This window comes from Erpetoichthys calabaricus, chromosome 17 (assembly GCF_900747795.2).
Source record: "Erpetoichthys calabaricus chromosome 17, fErpCal1.3, whole genome shotgun sequence".
Classification (NCBI taxonomy): Eukaryota; Metazoa; Chordata; class Cladistia; order Polypteriformes; family Polypteridae; genus Erpetoichthys; species Erpetoichthys calabaricus.
The window spans coordinates 55,276,458-55,299,013 of NC_041410.2; the positions used below are offsets into that span (position 1 = coordinate 55,276,458).

General features: G+C 41.0%; 2 protein-coding genes across 2 annotated transcripts in view; one reads left to right on the top strand and one right to left on the bottom strand.

The window, feature by feature from the left end:
* Window positions 1-22,556, bottom strand: part of LOC127526110 (craniofacial development protein 2-like) — a 1,015,936-nt gene that overhangs the window by 177,434 nt on the left and 815,946 nt on the right. The gene's annotated exons all lie outside the window — the stretch shown is intronic.
* The window catches only part of pstpip1a (proline-serine-threonine phosphatase interacting protein 1a), a 229,282-nt gene that overhangs the window by 172,878 nt on the left and 33,848 nt on the right, over window positions 1-22,556 (top strand). The window contains exon 8 of the mRNA XM_028822610.2: window positions 19,125-19,170. Within this exon, the coding sequence (XP_028678443.2) occupies window positions 19,125-19,170 (46 nt within the window). The remainder of the gene's footprint in view (window positions 1-19,124; window positions 19,171-22,556) is intronic.

Here is a 22,556-nt window from a genome sequence, read left to right on the forward strand (position 1 = left end):
TTTGCTCTTCCTGTAAAATAACAGTTTTCTCAGATTTTCCAAAGACTGTCATTTAATGACTTCACCCTTACAGGTTTATCTTCTGCAGTGTGTTACCTTTTTAACTTTAACGGTTACAAAACAAAATGTCTCTCTATTATGTAAAAAAATCTTGGGACGAGACAAAACTTTTGCAGAGAGACGAGATGAGACATTTTCATAAAGATAATTTCACGTCTTGCGAGATATGATTTTGTGCCAAGAGATGAACTGAAAACCTAAAAGGCACAAGCAAGGGTGAAAATAAAAGACAAACCGTAAAAGAAGAAAAGGCAAAGAGTAGAAGACGAAGTAGAACGTCGTAAAGAGGTTCAAAAACGTTGGAGCGTTACACATGCAGAGCAGGTTAGAGATTATGAAAGTACTAATATTCGAAAGTCTCAAAAAACTGATAGTAAAGATTTTAATAGAGCTAACAAATGGAAATTTTTACTCGGTGAAATAACGGAACAGCGAAATGAGATCAAAAATATGGACATGGTGATATGACAGAGCTACTACAAGTTTAATTTAAAAGAAACCACAATTTGGTCAGGTTTATATTTATGATCATGGAGATGCAATGCAACATAGAATCAAAAGGGTTAAACAATCAGACGTATTAGAAATTCTACAGCTAATAATGGATACAAATCCAGATGTCCAAAAGTATCGCACTTCACACAAAGTTTACCTGAATAACACGGACAAAGAAGTTTTCTTGGATTTCTATATGAATTCGAAAGATCACGCTCGCAAAATATAATAATCCAACATGTGACGAATTGTCATCTATAATAGTTTCGAAAAATAGCGATATCAAAGACAGAGTTGATATTTGTGTTTATCCAAAAACACAGCACGATTCTGCAAGCGGAAGATCCAGGAAATGACTAGCGCGTAGTGCCCGTGCGGGGGTTGACGTTAAATAATAACGTAATAATTTCCTTCATTGGTCGATTAACTGCTATAAGGGCTGGAATATTATTGCTTTTCAAATGAGAACAAATGATAATTGAAAAAAATAGTCACTCTTCATATAGTGCTCATGTAATAAAAAGCTGTAAGAGAATGCATTGAACATCCACAAAAGTATAAGAAGAGGAGTACAATAAGCCATTGTGGAGAAATGGCAATGAGCTGTAGTGAACTGCAAGAAGAGGAAATAACACAAGCTCACTTTGAATATTTAGATTAAATTTCAGGTGGAGACTTAAATCTACAGAAAGCAAGTAAAAATAAGCTCTGCTTTCTAGACTTCATGTGCCTCTGAACCCCAGTCACAATGTCTTCTTCTTGTGTCACTTGTGCACTCATGTGCCGCCCTCTGCTGGCTGTTTCCTAATAACTCATTCACACATTCACATTCAACTGCAGCACACTTCTCCAGAAACACAGAAACTTGTAACAGTTACTGAATTAATCAATTATTTCTTTTAATTGATTTTACATATTTGTGCCACTTCAGAGTGGTTTTATATTCCCTTTTAAAATGATGGATATTCTGTCATTATTATACCCAATATACAGTATAGCTTGACAGGCAGCTTGAACTCACTCCCCTTTAACCACACCTGACAGGTTTTCTTAACTTGTTTAATGTAACAACTGGGAAAATGTAAAACTGAAGCAGAAAAAAAAATCTAGGTATTTATCTTCAGAAAACAGAAATGAAACTCATGATAAGGTGACATTCCTGCAAAGCTTACTAGATAAGGGCTGACTAGAGGAACACCTTACTATGAGGGTTATGTTCATAAACGACAATAGTCAGGCACTTTTCCCACTCTGATAAGCTTGCTTAGGCACATGAACTGTGAGAGAATTGGCAGAAATGGTACCTAGAAATGAACTCCAGCCCAGCTAGCAGAAGTTTTAACTTTCCTTAGAACCTCTAGCACATGGTTTCCTTTTTTTCCAATATGACCCAATCTTGTCCTTCTTATTGTTAGTGTCTTCAATAACCAGTCCATGACCACTCTCAGATCAGGGAGTGTTCACCTTGAAGAATTAAATATATCAGTGACTTGTGACATCTACTTTAAGAAACTGAGCTCTAGCAGTTTATTTTCTCCAGTTTTTGTTTTCCAATCTGCCTTGGCCACCTGACCATAGAATTTGTTTAAATGAACTGGATATATATGCAATATAAATGCACATTGTAATTATTATTGTGCACTTAAAATGTGCAATCGTGTAACTGTCTTTTGGTCTAGCTCACCTACCACCCCTGGCATCCATGTTTATATACCTGTCAAGGGATTCTTCTTTTCCGAGCTGTGGCTTTGTGCTAGTAACCCACCCAAAAAGAAGATAATGTTGACCCCTATAAAGAGAGAATCCCAAGTCCTACCTTGTACTCCATGTAAAACAGCAGTATGTTACATTACCTGGGTGCCAAGGAAAGAGACCTGCCTACCTATATGAAGTTAGAGAGAAGATACCAAAAGGCCCAAGAGTCAGAGCTAGATTAAGAATATGAAGAGGGAAGTAAAAAAAAAAAAGACGAAGAGTACTCCACTATAATTATAGTTCTTCACTTGGGCTCTGATTAAACAGAACAACAATCAGAAATTGAAATAGATAGTTCACAGCCCCCCAAAGTACTGCATTCCTATATTTAACCTGAACAATGTAACAGACTTAGTAAAGCCCTGACAAATAAACCACTGGCTTCCACAGGCTTTAGAACTCGAATACAAAGGCATCTGCCACAATGTAATCCTTTTCTCTAACCAAAGGCTGTGCATTAGAGTCAAGAGAGAGTACTAAACGTGGTGTCACACAAAGACCACAAAGAGAAATTGTGCCATGGAAAAGCTTGTGCAATCCAGAAAGCAAAACTCAAAATAGAAAACCTCCAAATTAACTTAGAACTGCTGATCCTGTGTGATGTTATCATTTTGTGCTGTACCATCTGTCTTGCACCAAGTCTTTCACATCTAGATATATAATAAATTATCCTATTTCTACCATCTTTATGTTTAGTGGTAAATGAACCTGAAATTGAATGTGTTTCTTTACTGTGATATACTGTAAGTGCAACAGCCATGAAACCATTACCAAAATAAAATGTAGCAAAAATAAAGTAAAGCCTTACTAAATAGTTTCATTAATTATTTGGAATTTCAAAAGGAGAGCTCGTAACTTATTAAAAAAATAAACCACACTTCACATGTCATGGGATGTGTGAGAAAACCCTTGCAGGCACATAAAGATTGTGTAAACTCTTTGAAGACACTCACCAGACTGGCATTTGAATCCAGGAATCAATATTTCACAGTTAAAATACAGCCAAAATTTAGTTGAAACATTTTTATTGTAATACAGAGTAGTGTGCAATTCCACATTTTGAATTGTATATTGTGTTTTACTATGGAAAAGTCTGCCATTTTGCTTCATATTGCTGCAATCTGATATAAATGTACAATATATATGTGTTTTCAGATTTTCTGAGACTATGTTCACTTTGCAATTGTTACTGGATTATCCCTCCCTGCATGTATCCAGTCCCTGCTTATTCTATATCGGAGTCATAGAAAGTAAGCGCTTATCCCTTCAGCATCAGGTGCAAGGCAGGCATCAATCCTAGATCAGTTGTGTGCTGCCTTGGAAGACAGGAGACCGTTTTTAAGCAGAGGACTACAAAATAAGACATAGTCAAAAAACATGCAAGATCGTAACTAGGAAATCAAGGCACACTTTCAGAGCAACCCAAAAATATTTTGCAAAAATCAAAGTCAAAAAGGTGCAATCAAAAGTTATCAACAGAAAATGGAATCAGAAGTTCAGTAAAAGCTTAATAGTCATTGGGAATTTATCCGCAAACTTGGATAGAAAATGATGAAAAGATGACCGTTTAAACCCGTCTTTGAAATGTAATTGGTGTTGACGTCGTGACTCACATGTCCACACCCATAACAAGCAACTAATATTATAATGATGAAGTCACAAAATGGATGTTAAAAAAAATAAATATGAACTTTGTTAAATAAATTTCAAAACGTTAAACAGAAGCCCAATAAATAAATTACTAAAAAACAGAAGCTCTTAAATACCTTTGAGAAATAGAGAATATTATTTAACGAGATAAAGAAAAATAAAGGATGACTCTAATTCATAATAAGTAATCCATCATTGGGTATGATCATTCACACCTCTACAACTACTCATAATGGGCCAATTTACAATTGTCTTCCACCTAACCTGTACGTCTTTGAGATTCTGAGTGAAAACTGGAGTACCCAGACATAAACTTCAACATAATTCAGTTCATTTTTATATGGTACTCTTCATTGATTACAGGTCAAGTGTTTTCACAGATTTATAACCATAATATACTATAAATATACTGTACTATTTACATCCATCCATCCATGCATTTTCTAAACCTGCTTTATCCTGTGTGAAGACCAGGGTGTGTACAGCTGCCCTAACTCAACACAAACAGACAACACCAGCAGCTCAGTCCAACAAAAGCCTTTATTTACAGAAAGGCAGCTTTTTCAGAGTAATCTCCAAGGACTGATACCAACAGTCACAAGTAAAGTGAAATTGGAAAACACCTGTTAACTATCAATCAATTACATCCGGCACAGGACTATTTAAGCAGGAGGAAACGAGGAGGAGAGAGGAGAAAGAAGGAGACCATTTTTCATCACCACGAACCAACTTACTTGCTGTTTTCCACATCGCGCTTTTGCACTAGTTTGTTTTCATTCCGCCGGACTATCTTCCATCCCTCATCACCAGAGACCCCGGGGTCGGATTACATCATCCACCACGTGCCGAGGATTCACAGTGAGGTTGCTCCATTTGCCGAGAAATTCAAAAAAATCATTTATCTCTCGTAGAGTCATCCATATTCAGGACAGTTTTTATACCCGGACTCTAATTCTCAATCATCAGCATTTCCGTATCCATTTATTTGTATTTGTGTTTTGTGTTGTTATATGTTACTGGGACAAGGGAGGGTTTTGTTATTATACAGTGCATCCGGAAAGTATTCACAGCGCATCACTTTTTCCACATTTTGTTATATTACAGCCTTATTCCAAAATGGATTAAATTCATTTTTTTCCTCAGAATTCTACACACAACACCCCATAATGACAACGTGAAAAAAGTTTACTTGAGATTTTTGCAAATTTATTAAAAATAAAAAAATTGAGAAAGCACATGTACATAAGTATTCACATCCTTTGCCATGAAGCTCAAAATTGAGCTCAGGTGTATCCTATTTCCCCTGATCATCCTTGAGATGTTTCTGCAGCTTAATTGGAGTCCACCTGTGGTAAATTCAGTTAATTGGACATGATTTGGAAAGGCACACACCTGTCTATATAAGGTCCCACAGTTGACAGTTCATGTTAGAGCACAAACCAAGCATGAAGTCAAAGGAATTGTCTGTAGTCCTCCGAGACAGGATTGTCTCGAGGCACAAATCTGGGGAAGGTTACAGAAAAATTTCTGCTGCTTTGAAGATCCCAATGAGCACAGTGGCCTCCATCATCCGTAAGTGGAAGAAGTTCGAAACCACCAGGACTCTTCCTAGAGCTGGCCGGCAATCTAAACTGAGCGATTGGGGGAGAAGGGCCTTAGTCAGGGAGAGGGAGGTGACCAAGAACCCGATGGTCACTCTGTCAGAGCTCCAGAGGTCCTCTGTGCAGAGAGGAGAACTTTCCAGAAGGACAACCATCTCTGCAGCAATCCAACAATCAGGCCTGTATGGTAGAGTGGTCAGACGGAAGCCACTCCTTAGTAAAAGGCACATGGCAGCCCACTTGGAGTTTGCCAAAAGGCACCTGAAGGACTCTCAGGCCATGAGAAAGAAAATTCTCTGGTCTGATGAGACAAAGATTGAACTCTTTGGTGTGAATGCCAGGCGTCACGTTTGGAGGAAACCAGGCACCGCTCATCACCAGGCCAATACCATCCCTACAGTGAAGCATGGTGGTGGCAGCATCATGCTGTGGGGATGTTTTTCAGCGGCAGGGACTGGGAGACTAGTTAGGATAAAGGGAAAGATGACGGCAGCAATGTACAGAGAGATCCTGGATGAAAACCTGCTCCAGAGCGCTCTTGACCTCAGACTGGGGCGACGGTTCATCTTTCAGCAGGACAACGACCCTAAGCACACAGCCAAGATATCAAAGGAGTGGCTTCAGGACAACTCTGTGTGAATGTCCTTGAGTGGCCCAGCCACAGCCCAGACTTGAATCCGATTGAACATCTCTGGAGAGATCTTAAAATGGCTGTGCACCGACACTTCCCATCCAACCTGATGGAGCTTGAGAGGTGCTGCAAAGAGGAATGGGCGAAACTGGCCAAGGATAGGTGTGCCAAGCTTGTGGCATCATATTCAACAAGACTTGAGGCTGTAATTGCTGCCAAAGATGCATCGACAGAGTATTGAGCAAATGCTGTGAATATTTATGTACATGGGATTTCTCAGTTTTTTTATTTTTAATACTTTTGCAAAAACCTCAAGTAAACTTTTTTCACATTGTCATTATGGGGTGTTGTGTGTGTATAATTCTGAGGAAAAAAATTAATTTAATTCATTTTGGAATAAGGCTGTAACATAACAAAATGTGGAAAAAGTGATACACTGTGAATACTTTCCGGATGCACTGTATATATATATGGTGTTTGGTACTTTATTAGTTTGGTGGTGGACATCCATAGTTTATATATATATATATATATATATATGTATTGTTCGTATGGAATTTGTATTTTTGTTATTTCATTTAATATAATTAATCATTTTAATTTTACATATCTGCTTTTGTGTGCCTATGTTTAATCCGTCGATTGGGGGAAAAAATTGTATGTGTTAGAGGTATGGCTTGATATTTAGATTCAACCTCAGTAATTTATCCAGGCCACAGGTCTTGGAGGCGTAGCTGCCGGCTGGGTAAGGGGTCGTCCGTTACATAAGTGGTGCCCTCTCTGAGGAATCTTAATAAATACTATCGCTGTCTGCCTTTTAAACATTTACCCGATTAACAACATGTCTTTAGTGCGTGCCGAGCAGGATGACACCATTGCTTCACCGCGGTGTGAGGAAGTAGTAGCTGGGGCGCGGCACGTCACGGTCAGAGCATGTTCAGCGGTGCAGAAGGTGGTGGATTCTTTGTAGTCGCTGTACCTTGAAGATCACCATGGACCTGAGGATGAATGCCTGGAGGATGTCTCGCCTCCGTGGGATGATCTGGCACAACAACTAACCCGGCTGGATGAGAAAGTCTGCGAGGTTGCTGAAAGTGCGCTCGGGCGCGAAGATGCCTTGCGGGCTCGGATCAGCAGCTCCCAGGAGGAAATAAAAGAATATATCCATGATCAAGTTAAACTCCTGGGGCGGGAAATTGTGTTGTGCCTCCAGGGGCGAGATCAACGCTGGCAAGAAACTCTTCAGGGAGAGGTCTGAAGTAGTTTCCAGAATTTACGTCATTCACCCTGATATTCTACGCCGTGCGGGTCTTGTGGAGGGGGGGAATACATCAATCGGCCCTTCGTTCCTGGGGTGCTCCTTTCCTTTCCCAAGTTGGGGGCTCAATATAACATTGGTGATGTCCTCAACTTTGTGGAAGAAGGGGAGGCATATCTGGCTGTTAACCCTTTAACCCCAGAAGAGCTTATGGGTGTGATAGGTGCCTCCCTCTCGGGGCCAGTGCGGAGCTGGTGGCTGACAGCGAAGATGAACATTCAAGACTGGGGATCCTTTCACTGATCTTTCCTAGCGGCTTTTTTTCCGGATGACTACGAATCCGAACTGGAGGACAAGCTGCGATCCATGGTGCAACTGCCCTCGCAATCCATCCGGGACTTCGCCTGTGAATATCAGGCTTTGTGTTTGAAGTGGCAGCCGGCTATGTTTGAAGAAGAAGTGGTCCGCCGCATCCTTAATGCCTGTAACCTGCGGTTAGCTGGGCGTCTCGGGGGTTGTAGGGTCAGTGGAAGACCTGATGAAGGTGGGCTCGCAAGTGGAATGGGACTGGGGAAACTCAAAAATGTACTGGAATAAAGTACAAGCCAGCACACGAGAAACCCAGCCCCTAAAACCCCAGCGAGCCCAGCCTTGCCGGTCGGAAGCCGATCTCGCCATCATGCAAGTGAGTACGTCCCTCCTGATCGTCCCAGTGAAGCTGTGGGGGTGGCAGGTAGATGTGGTGGTGGATACAGGGAGCCATCACACCTTAATACGACTAGTATTTGGAAGAAGATTAGCCGACCGACAGACAACTTAACATCTGCCCCAGCTGTCCGATTTGTATTGGCAGATGGGAGTGAACACAGGGCCCTGGGCAAAGTCCAGTACAGTGTACTCTCCACCACCTGGGAAATGGATATATATGTCCTGGATGACCGGCACCTGTCCATCCCATTACTCCTTGGGCTGGATTCTTTAACCACCATGAGGATGACCACCCATCTAATTCCCAGGGGGTATACGGTGCCAGGGGAAGGGGTATGCGAATTCGTTCATAAATCCAAAGAAGATCTGGGCTCAGAATTCATTGGTTTCTACGCACAGTGAGGAGTGACGCAAGCACCTCGGCGGCAGCCCCTGTGGAGGAACAGCCCGAAGAAGTGAGGCCGGTGCTGAAGAAGTGGGCCGAGGTGTGGACTGAAAAATTAGGAGTCGCCCGTGGGGTTACCCACGTGATCCACACCTCGGACGAAATTCCGGTAAGGCACCGAGCCTACCGCGTTTCTCCACTGAAGAAGGGCATAATTAAAGAACACCTTGATCGAATGTTCGCCGAGGGAATAATCGAACCATCTTCCTCCTCCTGGGCGTCCCCTGTAGTCCTCGTGAAAAAGACAGATGACACATATTGTTTCTGTGTGGACTACAGGGGGGTTAACGGAAAGACGAGCCTGGACGCATATCCCTTGCCCCTAGTTCATGAGATTCTGGAATCACTGCATGGAGCTGCAGTTTTCTGCACACTGGACCTCCGCAGTAGCTATTGGTAGGTGAAGATGGACGAGGGGAGTAAGAGGAAGACGGCAGTTATCACCCCTGAAGGCTTGTTCCAATTCAAAGTCATGCCTTTTGGGCTTAAATGCTGGGGCCACCTTCCAGTGGCTCATGGAATAAGTACTGAGGAGGTTGATAGGCAAGATCTGCTTTGTTTACATTGACGACGTAATTGTTTACTCCCCTTCTATTAAACAACATGTCCAGGACTTGAACACCATCTTCCAAAGATTTCATCAAGCACACCTCATGCTGAACACGAAGAAATGTACCTTCATTCAACCCCACATCCCCTTCCTCAGGCACATTCTTTCATCTGAGGGGGTCGCTGCAGACCCCGAGTAGACCTTAGCCATCTGAGACTACCCCACGCCCACGGATTTGAAATCTTTACAACGTTCCCTTGGGCTAGTGGAGTGGTATCACAAGTTCATCCCCAGGATGGCTGATATAGCAGCTCCCTTAAACTATTTAAGAAAAAAGGATATCCCGTGGGAGTGGACAACGGAGTGCCAGGACGCAGTCAAGCAACTAAAGAGCCATCTTCAAAAGCCGCCCGTTCTGGCCCAGCCAGATCTGCAGCTCACTTTCCGGGTACAAACTGATGACAGCAACCTGGGGCTTGGCATCGTGCTCACTCAGAAAATCCATCAGGCTGAACATGTCATCGCTTACGCCTCTCGAGCATTGCACGGCGCTGAGCTGAATTATTCGACGGCTGAAACAGAGTGTTTGGCTGTCGTGTGGGCTGTGGAAAAATGGAGACACTATCTGGAGGGCGTTGAGTTTGAAGTGTACACAGACCATCACGCTCTGACTTGGGTAGTTAATCACCCAAGACCTCCTCCCGTCTAACCAGGTGGGTACTCCGCCTACAGAACTTTACTTTCAAGGTGACCTATCGGAAGGGCTGTGGCAATATCGTGCCTGATGCCCTATCCAGGGCGTCAGAGCCACCGGGGATGGTGTGTTTGGCAGAGGCAAAAAAGATGGTCCTCCCTCTGCCAAGAAGCCTTCAAGACCTGGCACAAACACAAGCCACCAGTACATTCTGCCAGAACATCAGGGAGGGACTGGAGCAGCAGCGTACTGACCGGGTACACTTCGTGGACCTCCAGGGGGTTCTGTACAGGACCATTCCATCCTCCCTTGGGGGTCTACAACACCAACTAGTGGTCCCGGAAGAACTCATCCCCAACTTTCTGAGTTTTTATCACGACAGTCCTTTAGGTGGTCACCTTGGAAGGACAAAAACTTTATTGAAGATCCTGGGTGTTGTGTGGTGGCCGTCTGTCCAGAAAGACGTTTGCCACCACGTGAAGAAGTGCCTAACTTGCCAGCAGCTCAAAAACCCACCTGGTAAACCGGCAGGATTTTTACAATCGACAATAGCTGATGGACCGGGGGAGACTTTGGGAGTTGACCTGATGGGGCCCTTTCCTGTTACCAGCTCGAGGAAAACTGTCCTGATGGTGGTGATCGATTATTTTTCAAAGTGGGTGGAGCTGTTTGCATTAACAGATGCTAAAACCAACAAAATATGCTCCACCCTGAAGAACGAAATCTTCACCCACTGGGGGGTGCCAAAGAACATCGTTTCAGACCGGGGTCCACAGTTCACGAGCTCTGTATTGGATGAACTTTATACAGCCTGGTGAGTGAAGAAAAACCTGAAAGCTTACCATCCCCAGGCCAACATGACAGAGCGAGTGAACCAGACCCTGAAGAACACGATCGCCTCCTATGTGGGTGAACGCCATCAGGATTGGGATAAATGGCTCCCTGAGCTCCGGCTTGCCCTGAACACCGCGGTGCATGAAGCCACAGGTGAAACGCCTGCTTTGGTTGTGCTGGGCAGACAGCTGAAGGGCCCGCTTGACCGACTCCTTCCCAGAGCCCCTAGTCCAGAAACCACCATTTACAATAATTTATTTAAGCTTGAGAAACTGAGAATCCAACAGAGGTTGGTGAGTTCAACATCCAGACATGCCAAGTTGTACAATGCCCGGTGTAAGGAAGCGCATTTTCAGCCGGGTGATTTGGTCTGGATTAGAGCTCACCATCTCTCGGATGCCAGCAAAAGGTTCTCCGCCAAGCTAGCACCTAAATGGTGTGGCACCCGGATGGGGCTTATGCCCAGCCGGGATGCCCAGGAAGACAGGAGGAGGGCTCTGTAGGGGCCCGTGGTCACCGCCAGGGGGCGTCCCCCTGCCTGAAGGACCCTGGACCCCAATACTTCCGCCACACCAGGAAGTGCTGGGGGGAAGAAGAGAGGGAACACCCAGAGTGCTTTCGGGAGGACAACCAGCATTTCCGCCACACTGGGGCGTGTCTGTGGGATTGCCGATGCACACCTGGAACACATCCGGGTACATATAAAAGGGGCTGCCTCCCTTCATTCGAGGCTGGAGTCGGGTGGAAGCAGGACAAGGTGCTAGAAAGAGAGAAGGAGGCGGTCCGAAGAGGCAGAGTGGTTGGCCTGGACTTTGGGGAAGATTGGGGTTTGTGAGCACTTGAACTTTGTAAATATGTATAATAAACGTGTGTTGGGTGACATGAGCGTGTCTGCCTGTCTGTGTCCGGGCCAGTCTCCACAATGGTTAGGTCCAGCCAAAATCATTTCTCAAACAGGTCCAGTCAATTTCCAGATTCAAAGGGGTATCGGCACTAACTCCAAGCTTGACACTATTCATGTGGTCAATATCAAGCCGTACTTCGGCCTTCCCTTGTCCAAGGTTGGGGGGGGTGGAGAGTGTACCAGGGCTACATAGTAGTAATAGTGTTGTCAATGTTAGTCCGAGTGCGTCTTGTTTCCATCGTCCCGTTTGCTGTTTATATGTGTGTCAGTGAATGTTGTCCCTGTAAAGGGGGACGGATGATGGAAAGACACCACAGCCCCAAATTGGAAAACACCTCTTAACTATCAATCAATTACATCCGGCACAGGACTATTTAAGCAATCGGGAGGAAATGAGGAGGAGAGAGGAGAAAGCAGGAGACCATTTTTCACAACCACGAACCAACTTACTTGCTGTTTTCCACATCTCGCTTTTGCACTAGTTTGTTTTCATTCTGCTGGACTGTCTTCCATCCCTCATCACCAGAGACCCCGGGGTCGGATTACATCATCCACCACGTGCCGAGGATTCACGGTGAGGATGCTCCATTTGCCAGGAAATTCAAACAAATCACTTATCTCTCATACAGTCATCCGTATTCAGGACAGTTTTTATACCCGGACTCTAATTCTCAATCATCAGCATTTCCGTATCCATTTATCTGTATTCGTGTTTTGTGTTGTTATATGTTACTGGGACAAGGGAGGGTTTTGCTATTTTATATATATATATATATATATATATATATATATATATATATATATATATATATATATATATATATATATATATATACAGTGCATCCAGAAAGTATTCACAGTGCATTACTTTTTCCACATTTTGTTATGTTACAGCCTTATTCCAAAATGGATTAAATTCACTTTTTTTCTCAGAATTCTACACACAACACCCCATAATGACAACGTGAAAAAAGTTTACTTGAGCTTTTTGCAAATTTATTAAAAATAAAAAAACTGAGAAATCACATGTACATAAGTGTTCACAGCATTTGCTCAATACTTTGTCGATGCACCTTTGCCAGCAATTATGCCTCAAGTCTTTTTGAATATGATGCCACAAGCTTGGCACACCTATCCTTGGCCAGTTTCGCCCATTCCTCTTTGCAGCACCTCTCGAGCTCCATCAGGTTGGAGATCTCTCCAGAGATGTTCAATCGGATTCAAGTCTGGGCTGTGGCTGGGCCACTCAAGGACATTCACAGAGTTGTCCTGAAGCCACTCCTTTGATATCTTGGCTGTGTGCTTAGGGTCGTTGTCCTGCTAAAAGATGAACCGTCGCTCCAGTCTGAGGTCAAGAGCACTCTGGAGCAGGTTTTCATCCAGGATGTCTCTGTACATTGCTGCAGTCATCTTTCCCTTTATCCTGACTAGTCTCCCAGTCCCTGCCGCTGAAAAACATCCCCACAGCATGATGCTGCCACCACCATGCTTCACTGTAGGGATGGTATTGGCCTGGTGATAGGCGGTGCCTGGTTTCCTCCAAACGTGACACTTGGCATTCACACCAAAGAGTTCAATCGTTGTCTCATCAGACCAGAGAATTTTCTTTCTCATGGTCTGAGAGTCCTTCAGGTGCCTTTTGGCAAACTCCAGGTGGGCTGCCATGTGCCTTTTACTAAGGAGTGGCTTCCGTCTGGCCTCTCTACCATACAGGCCTGATTGGTGGATTGCTGCAGAGATGGTTGTCCTTCTGGAAGGTTCTCCTCTCTCCACAGAGGACCTCTGGAGCTCTGACAGAGTGACCATCGGGTTCTTGGTCACCTCCCTGACTAAGGCCCTTCTGCCCCGATCGCTCAGTTTAGATGGCTGGCCAGCTCTAGGAAAAGTCCTGGTGGTTTCGAACTTCTTCCACTTATGGATGATGGAGGCCACTGTGCTCATTGGGACCTTCAAAGCAGCAGAAATTTTTCTGTAACCTTCCCCAGATTTGTGCCTCGAAACAATCCTGTCTTGGAGGTCTACAGACAATTCCTTTGACTTCATACTTGGTTTGTGCTCTGACATGAACTGTCAACTGTGGGACCTTATATAGACAGGTGTGTGCCTTTCCAAATCATGTCCAGTCAACTGAATTTACCACAGGTGGACTCCAATTAAGCTGCAGAAACATCTCAAGGATGATCAGGGGAAACAGGATGCACCTGAGCTCAATTTTGAGCTTCATGGCAAAGGCTGTGAATACTTATGTACATGTGCTTTCTCAATTTTTTTATTTTTAATAAATTTGCAAAAACCTCAAGTAAACTTTTTTCACGTTGTCATTATGGGGTGTTGTGTGTAGAATTCTGAGGAAAAAAATGAATTTAATCCATTTTGGAATAAGGCTGCAACATAACAAAATGTGGAAAAAGTGATGCGTTGTGAATACTTTCCGGATGCACTGTACATATATATATATATATATATATATATATATATATATATATATATATATATATATATATGGTGTTGGCACTTTATTAGTTTGGTGGTGGACATCCATAGTTATATATATGTATTTTTCGTATTGAATTTGTATTTTTGTTATTTCAGTTAATATAATTAATCATTTTAATTTTACATATGTGCTTTTGTGTGCCTATGTTTAATCTGTCGATTGGGGGAAAAAATTGTATATGTTAGAGGTACGGCTTGACATTTAGATTCAACCTCAGTAATTTATCCAGGCCACAGGTCTTGGAGGTGTAGCTGCCGGCTGGGTAAGGGGTCGGTCGTTACAGGCTGACATCCTTCACACTTGACATAAACAAACAATTCAAAGTTAGTATAGATTTTTGGAATTGATATCTGGACAGTTAATAATAAGGAGAGGAAGATGAATGATCCAGTTTATAGAAATCTCATTCAAAATAATCCTCAGGGTGGATCCTGGTCATTTCACAATAGGCAAACTAATACTTTTGTTGTATAAGGCTGTCTGGTTTCTACCCATAGGTATTTTATCATTATAGTCCAAAACTGCATAACCTGATGTCAAATAAGATGGTCTGGTGTTGTGAAAATAAACTTTGAATCCTAAATGTAACAGCCAAATCCTTTAAGTTAATATTAATGGTAAATTTACCTTAGTTTGCTCAGATTTGGACATAGATAACATAACATAGATAATGGAAGATTCAGTTTGACCTCCTTAGGTTGAAATTAGACAGCTAGAAAGAAACATGAACTGTTGGACAAGTAAGCAATAAGGGCATATAGTTTTCTGTACATTATATATATGTTTTGTTTGTTATGTAAGTAGATCTGGTGAATGAGATAACAAAGTAACATTAATAAAATTTAACTGAGATACTTTATCCTCAAGCAGAATACCATAAGTCCCCCCCCCCCCCTTTTTTGTGAGTATTATCAACTTTTTTTCCTTATGTTTCGTGTAATCTGTTTACTTTAAATTTCACTAAAATCTTTAAAAAGAAGACACTTAGAATGTGGAATTTTTTTATGCAAACGTGTACTAAAATGCTTGTCTGGTAGCTGCATTTGAACTTTTTCAAATTATTTGGAAACCCTCAACAAACACAGCCACACTAAGGTTTCCAGTCGTTCGGTTGCCCCCTTCGTGAATGGGAGCAGACACTTGGCAAAGCAGCAACTTCTAGGTTTCAGTCAGAGTTATTGCCCTGACTTAACCTTATTTTTAGTTTAATCAAACTTTTTGTTGTTTTCTTAAGTATAAATTTTCATTTTTTGTTAATTGTTTTTGTCATGTATATATTTCTTTTGCTTAATATGCTATAGTTTATTGATCATTTTTCAATTTTGCATTATGATAAGTTTTGATGTCTTCGTTTTCTATGCTTGCCCTGCCTCTTGTATGAGGACCCCAGGGAGGCAGGACCACCTGTTAATGTAGCGGAGGGGCTGCTCCAGCTGTATACAAAGACATTTCAGTTTGTTCTGACGCTTTAGCATTTTCTGCTTTATGTTTAAGGTACTGTTTTTTTTTTAGTCTTTTATCTTGGAGAGACAGAGTTTTATGAAAGGAACAGGGGAAGGAGATTTAATAAAAAGCACTCCGAGTTCATATCAGAAATGACTTTTTTTCCAAATCCTAATCACAAACCAAAAATACTAAGTTTTAAAAGACAAAGCAGATGATCAAAAACCCAGTAAAACACTAATAAAAAAGTTGGAAAGAGAAGTCCTATTCAATCCAATATTGGGTTATTTGGATTAAGACCCAGCACCCCTAAATGTTGATGATATGAAAGTTTGCACAACCCCAGTGGATTGCCAAAGAAATGGGGAGATAAAATGGAAAAAAAGCCTGTGGCTTTTAAGTTTTAAATGGTAACAGAAGGAAAATAATTAATCACAGAAGTGAATTCTTTGAGGTAACAAATCCAAGAAAGGACACCAACATCTGCAAAAAAGGCCACAGAAAATGAAATGAGAATGATAATCATAACATTTAGTGACTCGGATTGTTTGCTTTATGCTTTGACCATTGTTTCTGCTTTGCCTTTATGTTCAAATTTTGAATATTTATAATAAATAATTGAATATTAAAGGAACTTTGTTTTGCCCTTTAATCACTTCTTTTTAATTTTTTACCTCTCCTTATTTTGAATATTTGTAACTTTAAAAGTCTGTGTTCCATTCTGAACCTGTGCAGAGCAAGAACAGGTTAGGCTGCCTGGGCTGAGGCCAAATCCAGGGTCCAGACTTAACTTAAGGGCAAGTCAGACTTTTTTGTCACTTTTGATTTTCAGGACATTTTGTGCTTTGTTGTGACATAAAATCATAACAGCAGTGGCATCAACTGCCACAGCTGGATAGCAATAATAGAAACAGAACAGAGAAGAGACAGCTCCTTGGAGACAGGGCTCAGGACAAGATTTGAACCTGGTCACTAGCAGATGTGTGGCAGCAGCACCATCTACTGCACCACCTGAATTTCTTGGTTATGTGATAGAAAGTAAGATGAAATTATTGACTGTACAGTTGTGAGCGACTTGAGACTGGTTTGTCTCCCAGTACAGATGTTTACTTCCATGTTTAAATTAAAGGGTGAGTGAATAAGTCTGTTTTACAAATGGAAGTCTTGCGTCTACATTTGTATGCATTTGTATGTGTATCTGCAATATGACATTACCTTCATTTATAAGGAAGTGTGTTGTCACATCCTTCTATATTTGATATTGCTGCCAGTGTTGCATATCTAGATTATTCATTTAACCACTTCCGAGTCTGGATGACTCTACAAACAGTATCTCATTTAGCTTTTCCAACAATAATATGTTTCACTGGGGCAATGGCATGTCTGCTGCTTCTGTCATGATAGCCATCTGTTTCTGTCTTTATCTTTCACCTTCAATTTTTCAAGATTCACTGTTTTTTTTTTCTTTTCCTCTTTTCTAATTATATGATCAAAGATTGTGAATCCAGCTGAGTAACAATGAAATCAGAAGTGATCTCATCAAATTCACTGATTTGTCCAGCTTGAAGTTTGGACATACTTAACTAAATTTACTTGCACCATAACCCAAAACATATATTTTTAATGTCAAACTTTCACAGCCATATGCTTCTGCTAAGAAAACCATTTAGAAAATCAATAAACCAATCTCCATGTACTCTTGAGTTTTAGTTTCAATTCATTTTTATGAACAGATTCATATGAACTTATCGGCCCCTTCGACAGACCCAGTTCTGTCCATGTGAATGGCTGAGTTCTCCAAGCAGCAGCATGGTGTATATTGAGATTGGGCAGCATAAACTTTCTGTTAACTTTAGCCACGGAAATGATACAAACTCAGACAAGAAAAAGGTTTGGAGATCCAACCTGTATACTTGAAAAAAGGTGTACAAAAATAGCAAAAAATGTAACAACAGAGTGTAGTCTCATCAGAACGAGTCAAAATGTGACTGAGGTAATACAAAAGAAATTGAGCTTTATAGTGGTTAGAGGTGTGTCTGTTGAGTTCCAGCCGGACGTGATGTGGGACTGGATGGGTGGCTTTGGGCCTGTACCTGGAAGTGGTGTCTGTGGATCTGTAGAGAAAGGAGAAAAGGTGTTAGTGCACAAGGTCAACCCCTGGTCCGGTGTAACAACACATTTAGTCAAGGCCATAAACTGCCTCCCATGCGCACATCTCAGTGAAACAATTTATGTATGAAAAGTTGAACTTAATGTCACACATGTGCGTCAGAGGAACACTTTCCCGGCTAATCACAGGTACACAATACTCCAATGGGGCGAGAGGAGGTGTTGTCACTGACAGCCTTGTCTATTTTCTCCTCTGCAGCAGCGAGAAAATGTCCCTTGAGGCAAAGTAACCCCTACGTTTCCTGCCATAGGGTTATCAAGGTCAGATGCCACCTGACGTTGGTGTCTGCTTTGGACCCAAACTTGCTGAAAGGATGGAGTGCCCTGTGATTGACCTGCCCTCTAGAGCCAAAAACTACAAAACCAACAAGACTGCTTTACTGGATTTCTGTTTTGTGGCCTTGAGCACTGATTTCAATTTATAACTGTTTAAGAATTAAAAGAAGCACACTAACACTTTTGCGACTCACCCTGCAATTTTTCACCTTTCCACAGTAATCAATTTCAGTCATTTACAAAAGTGAAAGAGTTGTGAAGCTTTGGTGCATTCAAATGGTCCTCAGGGCCTTACATTTTTTGCTGTTAAAAAGGTTTTTAATTCCAGTTTGGTATTCATGTCCGTATATATACATGTATCCAGCATGTGTAGTATATACGAGGGGTGGCCAGTTCCGATCCTGGATAGCTGCAGTGGCTGCAGGTTTATGTTCCTTCCCAGTAGCTTAATTAGTAGTCAATCTTCACCAATAACAGTTCTTATTTAATTTCATGGCTTGTTAGTGTTTTAACTCTACCATGTCAGTTCATTCTTAAATCAGATTTTTTTTCCATTCTAATGATACATGTACTGTATCATTCAAGTGATTTAAAGCCTAAAATGGACGAGCAATTTTCAGTTCTTCACTTTCTCTTCAGTTTCCTTCTGAGTACTTAATTTAACCAAATAGTGAATGATGAATACACATGAGTGGAAATGGAGACAAGCTAAATGGAGAACTGCTGGTTCCTTTACTGTTTGCATCTTATTGCTAATAAGGAGCAGTTAAAAAAAATGAATGCAGCTGTTTAAGACTAAAATTAGCAATTATGTATTAACAAGCATGACAACTTAAAGTAAGCAGAACGATGTCACTTGAGCACTGAGTGCAAGCATACCATATATTTAAAATATCATGGGCAAATAAACCTAGCTGACTGATTGTTGTACTATCAAGATATTTGATATAATCATGTTGAGAGTAAAGCCAAATTGTGTTTTGGGTAAAAAAAAGTCACAGCACTGTTATCATAGAAATACAAAGTCCAAGATACAGCATGCACTGCTCATGCAAAAATTATTTGGAGAAATGTGTTAGTTTGCAATATAATATATGTATTTATTCTGTCTTTTGTTATTCTTTCATTGATCTAACCTTTTTTTATTCTTGCAGGCTCTGTGTAAATCAAAGAACTGTAGAGATGTTGCAAATGATGCAGGTATTTATTTATTTGTTTATTTAGTTTAATGAAAAATTTTGATAGTATTTCCAGATTCTACCTCTAGATGATACTATGCAGCGTTGGGGGAGACCTTTCAATTAGAAATCCCAGTTAAAGAAAAAAAATTAGTCATTTACAAAATACATTCTTCATACCATGCAAAGATTTGTGTGACTCATGGTGTACATCACACACATCTGTCTTGATTATAATCATTTAAAATGTATCCTGGATAGGAGGTCTTCATCACCAACCTCTCTAGGTTGTATGTTTTGGGAATGCCCCACACTCAGACCATTTTCAGGAAAAATATTTACTGTCTGTCTGATGGTTTTAGATTTACATTTACTTCGGATCCTCTAGCAGCATCCTCTGATGGAATAAGATTAAATGAACAGTCTAATTTAATATTCTGTGCTACGCTGCATGTGCAATGACTTATCTTACTTACTCAACTGGAATGATCCTAACTCATCCTCCATAACTAAATGGAAAAGTGATACATTATGTAAAAATATAAAGTATACAATTTTCCTTATGAGGAACAGTCCAAAGCTTTGTTAGAATTTGGGAGGAAGTCATTCATACTTTTCTAAAATAAGTTTGCCAGGCGTCTGCTTAACTTTCCTGTTTTTTTGCTTTAATTTTGATGTTTCATTATACTTAAGGAAACATCTCGTAATGGGCTCTCAGTTTACACACTGTAGCTGTCTGAACTGGGCAGTAGTGAGGTTTTAAATTAGTGTAAATAATTTTGAACTTTAATGTTTAGAATGTTGATGTAATTGTATTTTTAACTGAGCTTTGTTACACTTAATGGAATGTGATCTTTCAGTTCAATAAAACTGAAGCAGGACTCAATCATCCTTATGTGAGATATGCTTAGATGTCGGGATGAAATCACCTGGGGCCTCATGTATAACGCTGTGCGTAGAACTCACACTATAACATGGCATAAGCACAAAAGCGGGAATGTGCGTATGCACAGAAAAATCCAGATGCAGGAATCTGTACGTACGCAAACTTCCACGTTCTTCCGCTACATAAATCCCGATCAGCATGAAAGGTAACGCACATGCACACGCCTTCTGTCCCGCCCCAACTCCTCCCAGAATTACGCCTCTTTGAATATGCAAATCAATATAAATAGCCTTCTATGAAAAAACAATGGGAAAAGCATGGGGGAAAATATAAGAATTTCAGCGAATACCAAGTGGAGGCAAAGGAAACACATACTATTTGTTGGTTTAAACAGTGGTATAATCAACAAAAGGAAGTTGATCGAGTGACAGAGTGTCAGAGAAACTCGAAAGCTCAAGTTCACAAAGTCGCAGAGTGCCCGAAATAAAAAAGAAATCACATATCAAAGTCGCCGTGAAAAGGCGAGCCATAGCCTACCATCTGAGTGTCATATGAAAACTTATTAGGGTACAGAGAAAAAAAATAGGCACACAGTGGGAAAAAAGCACGAAATGTCAACTTTCATCTCAAAATTTCCACTTTAATCACGTAGTTTATTTTGCCATTAAAGTAGAACATCATAAACTTCATCTTAAAATCGTTTAATTTACTAGTTTCTCAAATCCCATCGTAACTAAAGTAGCACGTTAAATGCTTTGTTCTGTATTTGATCTTCTATGTGCTCTATGTGTGTGAATCACTACCTGCTTCTTAAACGGGCTTTCTCTTTCTCCGACAGGACACATAATCCATTACATTTGTGATATTACAGCTCTCTGAATAATTAAAATACTGAGATGTATATGTGATATCTTTTTCATGATGATAGGAATGAAAGCATGTTATTAAACACGGGAACACGGTGGCGCAGTGCTTGTTCATGTCTCACGTAAAAGTCTTGCTGCACCATGCGCGACCTTCGATGAAATAATTTATTACAGAAGTACTGTCTTTCAAACGTACTAACCTCCAATACCTGTCCTTACTTTTCTTTCTCCAAGTACCCAATCGCCACAAAATTAGCTCAGTAATAGACGTGAAGCCATTTGTAAGCTTAGAATGCCGATTCTTCAAAACTTTTAAGGAACATTTAAATATCTTCGTAGTACATGTTTAATTATTCTATCCGTCTATCCTTCCAGTGTCACGTCAGCACCAGCAAGAATACAACGCAATGCAGGAGCAATCCGTGAACTAGCTAGCATTGCGGCACCGTGTCCTCACATATTTAATTATTAACAATACAGATTATTTAAATGAAGTTAAAGTTTTATCTGTATAATATAATCAACATATTTTGCTGCATTTCATCTTAAAAATGATATCGTCATCATATGTAAATACGCGCTTTATAAAGTGGCGCAGGTTGTGCAATATTATAACTGTAGTGCAAGTTTACAGTGAGGTGATTGTACTTATAAGTACAAACAGTTCTACAAGGAGCACTTGATGGACTGATTGAGTGCGTTTATAGTTCTTGGGATGAAACTTTTTCTAAACCGCGAAGTCCGTACAGGAAAGTCTCTGAAGCGTTTTGCCGTGGCTGATGCAGCGTCTGCTTCATGCTGTATACCGATAATTCTCTTTCCAGTCAGCTGCTGCTGTGATTCCCCACTCTGATACAGTGATATAAATACTCCAAGTGGTGCAGTGAGAGTAATATGGAAAAAGATGATCTGCTGTGGCAACACCTAACGGGAGCAGCTGAAAGAAGAAGATGCAGTGAGAGTAACAACGCTAAAGCAGTTATGGCATTTGGAATACTATGGCTATTCCCTGGACCATTATATTGCTGCAGGTTAATTACAATCAGATGCATTACACTAATAAACAATATGCAGTTAGTTTCAGTGTATTTATAAAGCCGCGTCAGGAATGTGGAGCTAAGAAAGAAAGGGTGACCACACAGGAACAGTAGCACTGCTTTGACGCTGGGTGCCACCAGTCTGCAAAACCGAGCGGAGAAATTGCGTACACCAGGGTATGAGGTACCGTGGAAATGTGCGTGGCTTTATGCCAAGTTTAGGTTTTATACATCGCAATTTGAGCGTGGAAACATTCGTACGCAACATTTCTGTGCGTACGCACCGTTTATACATGAGGTCCCTGGTAACAAGATATCTCATTCTGTATAAAATAATTGTAGTTATGTAAACATTTGGTCTTTCTTTTTGGAACTTTTAAAGATTGCATCAAAATAGTGACATTAATTAGAGAGGTGGTGAGCCCAGGTGGCTAAAGTGCTGAATTGTGATTTAGTTCTGTGCCTACTGATGTATTTTATGAGTGACATATTACTATAAAATATTCTGTGTGTAATTAATGTGTTTGGCTAGACTTCTGTACGCTGCTACATTTGTAATCCCTGCTATGATGTATTCCAGTAATGAAGAAAGACTTCACTTTGCTCTCCCTGTTGTCAT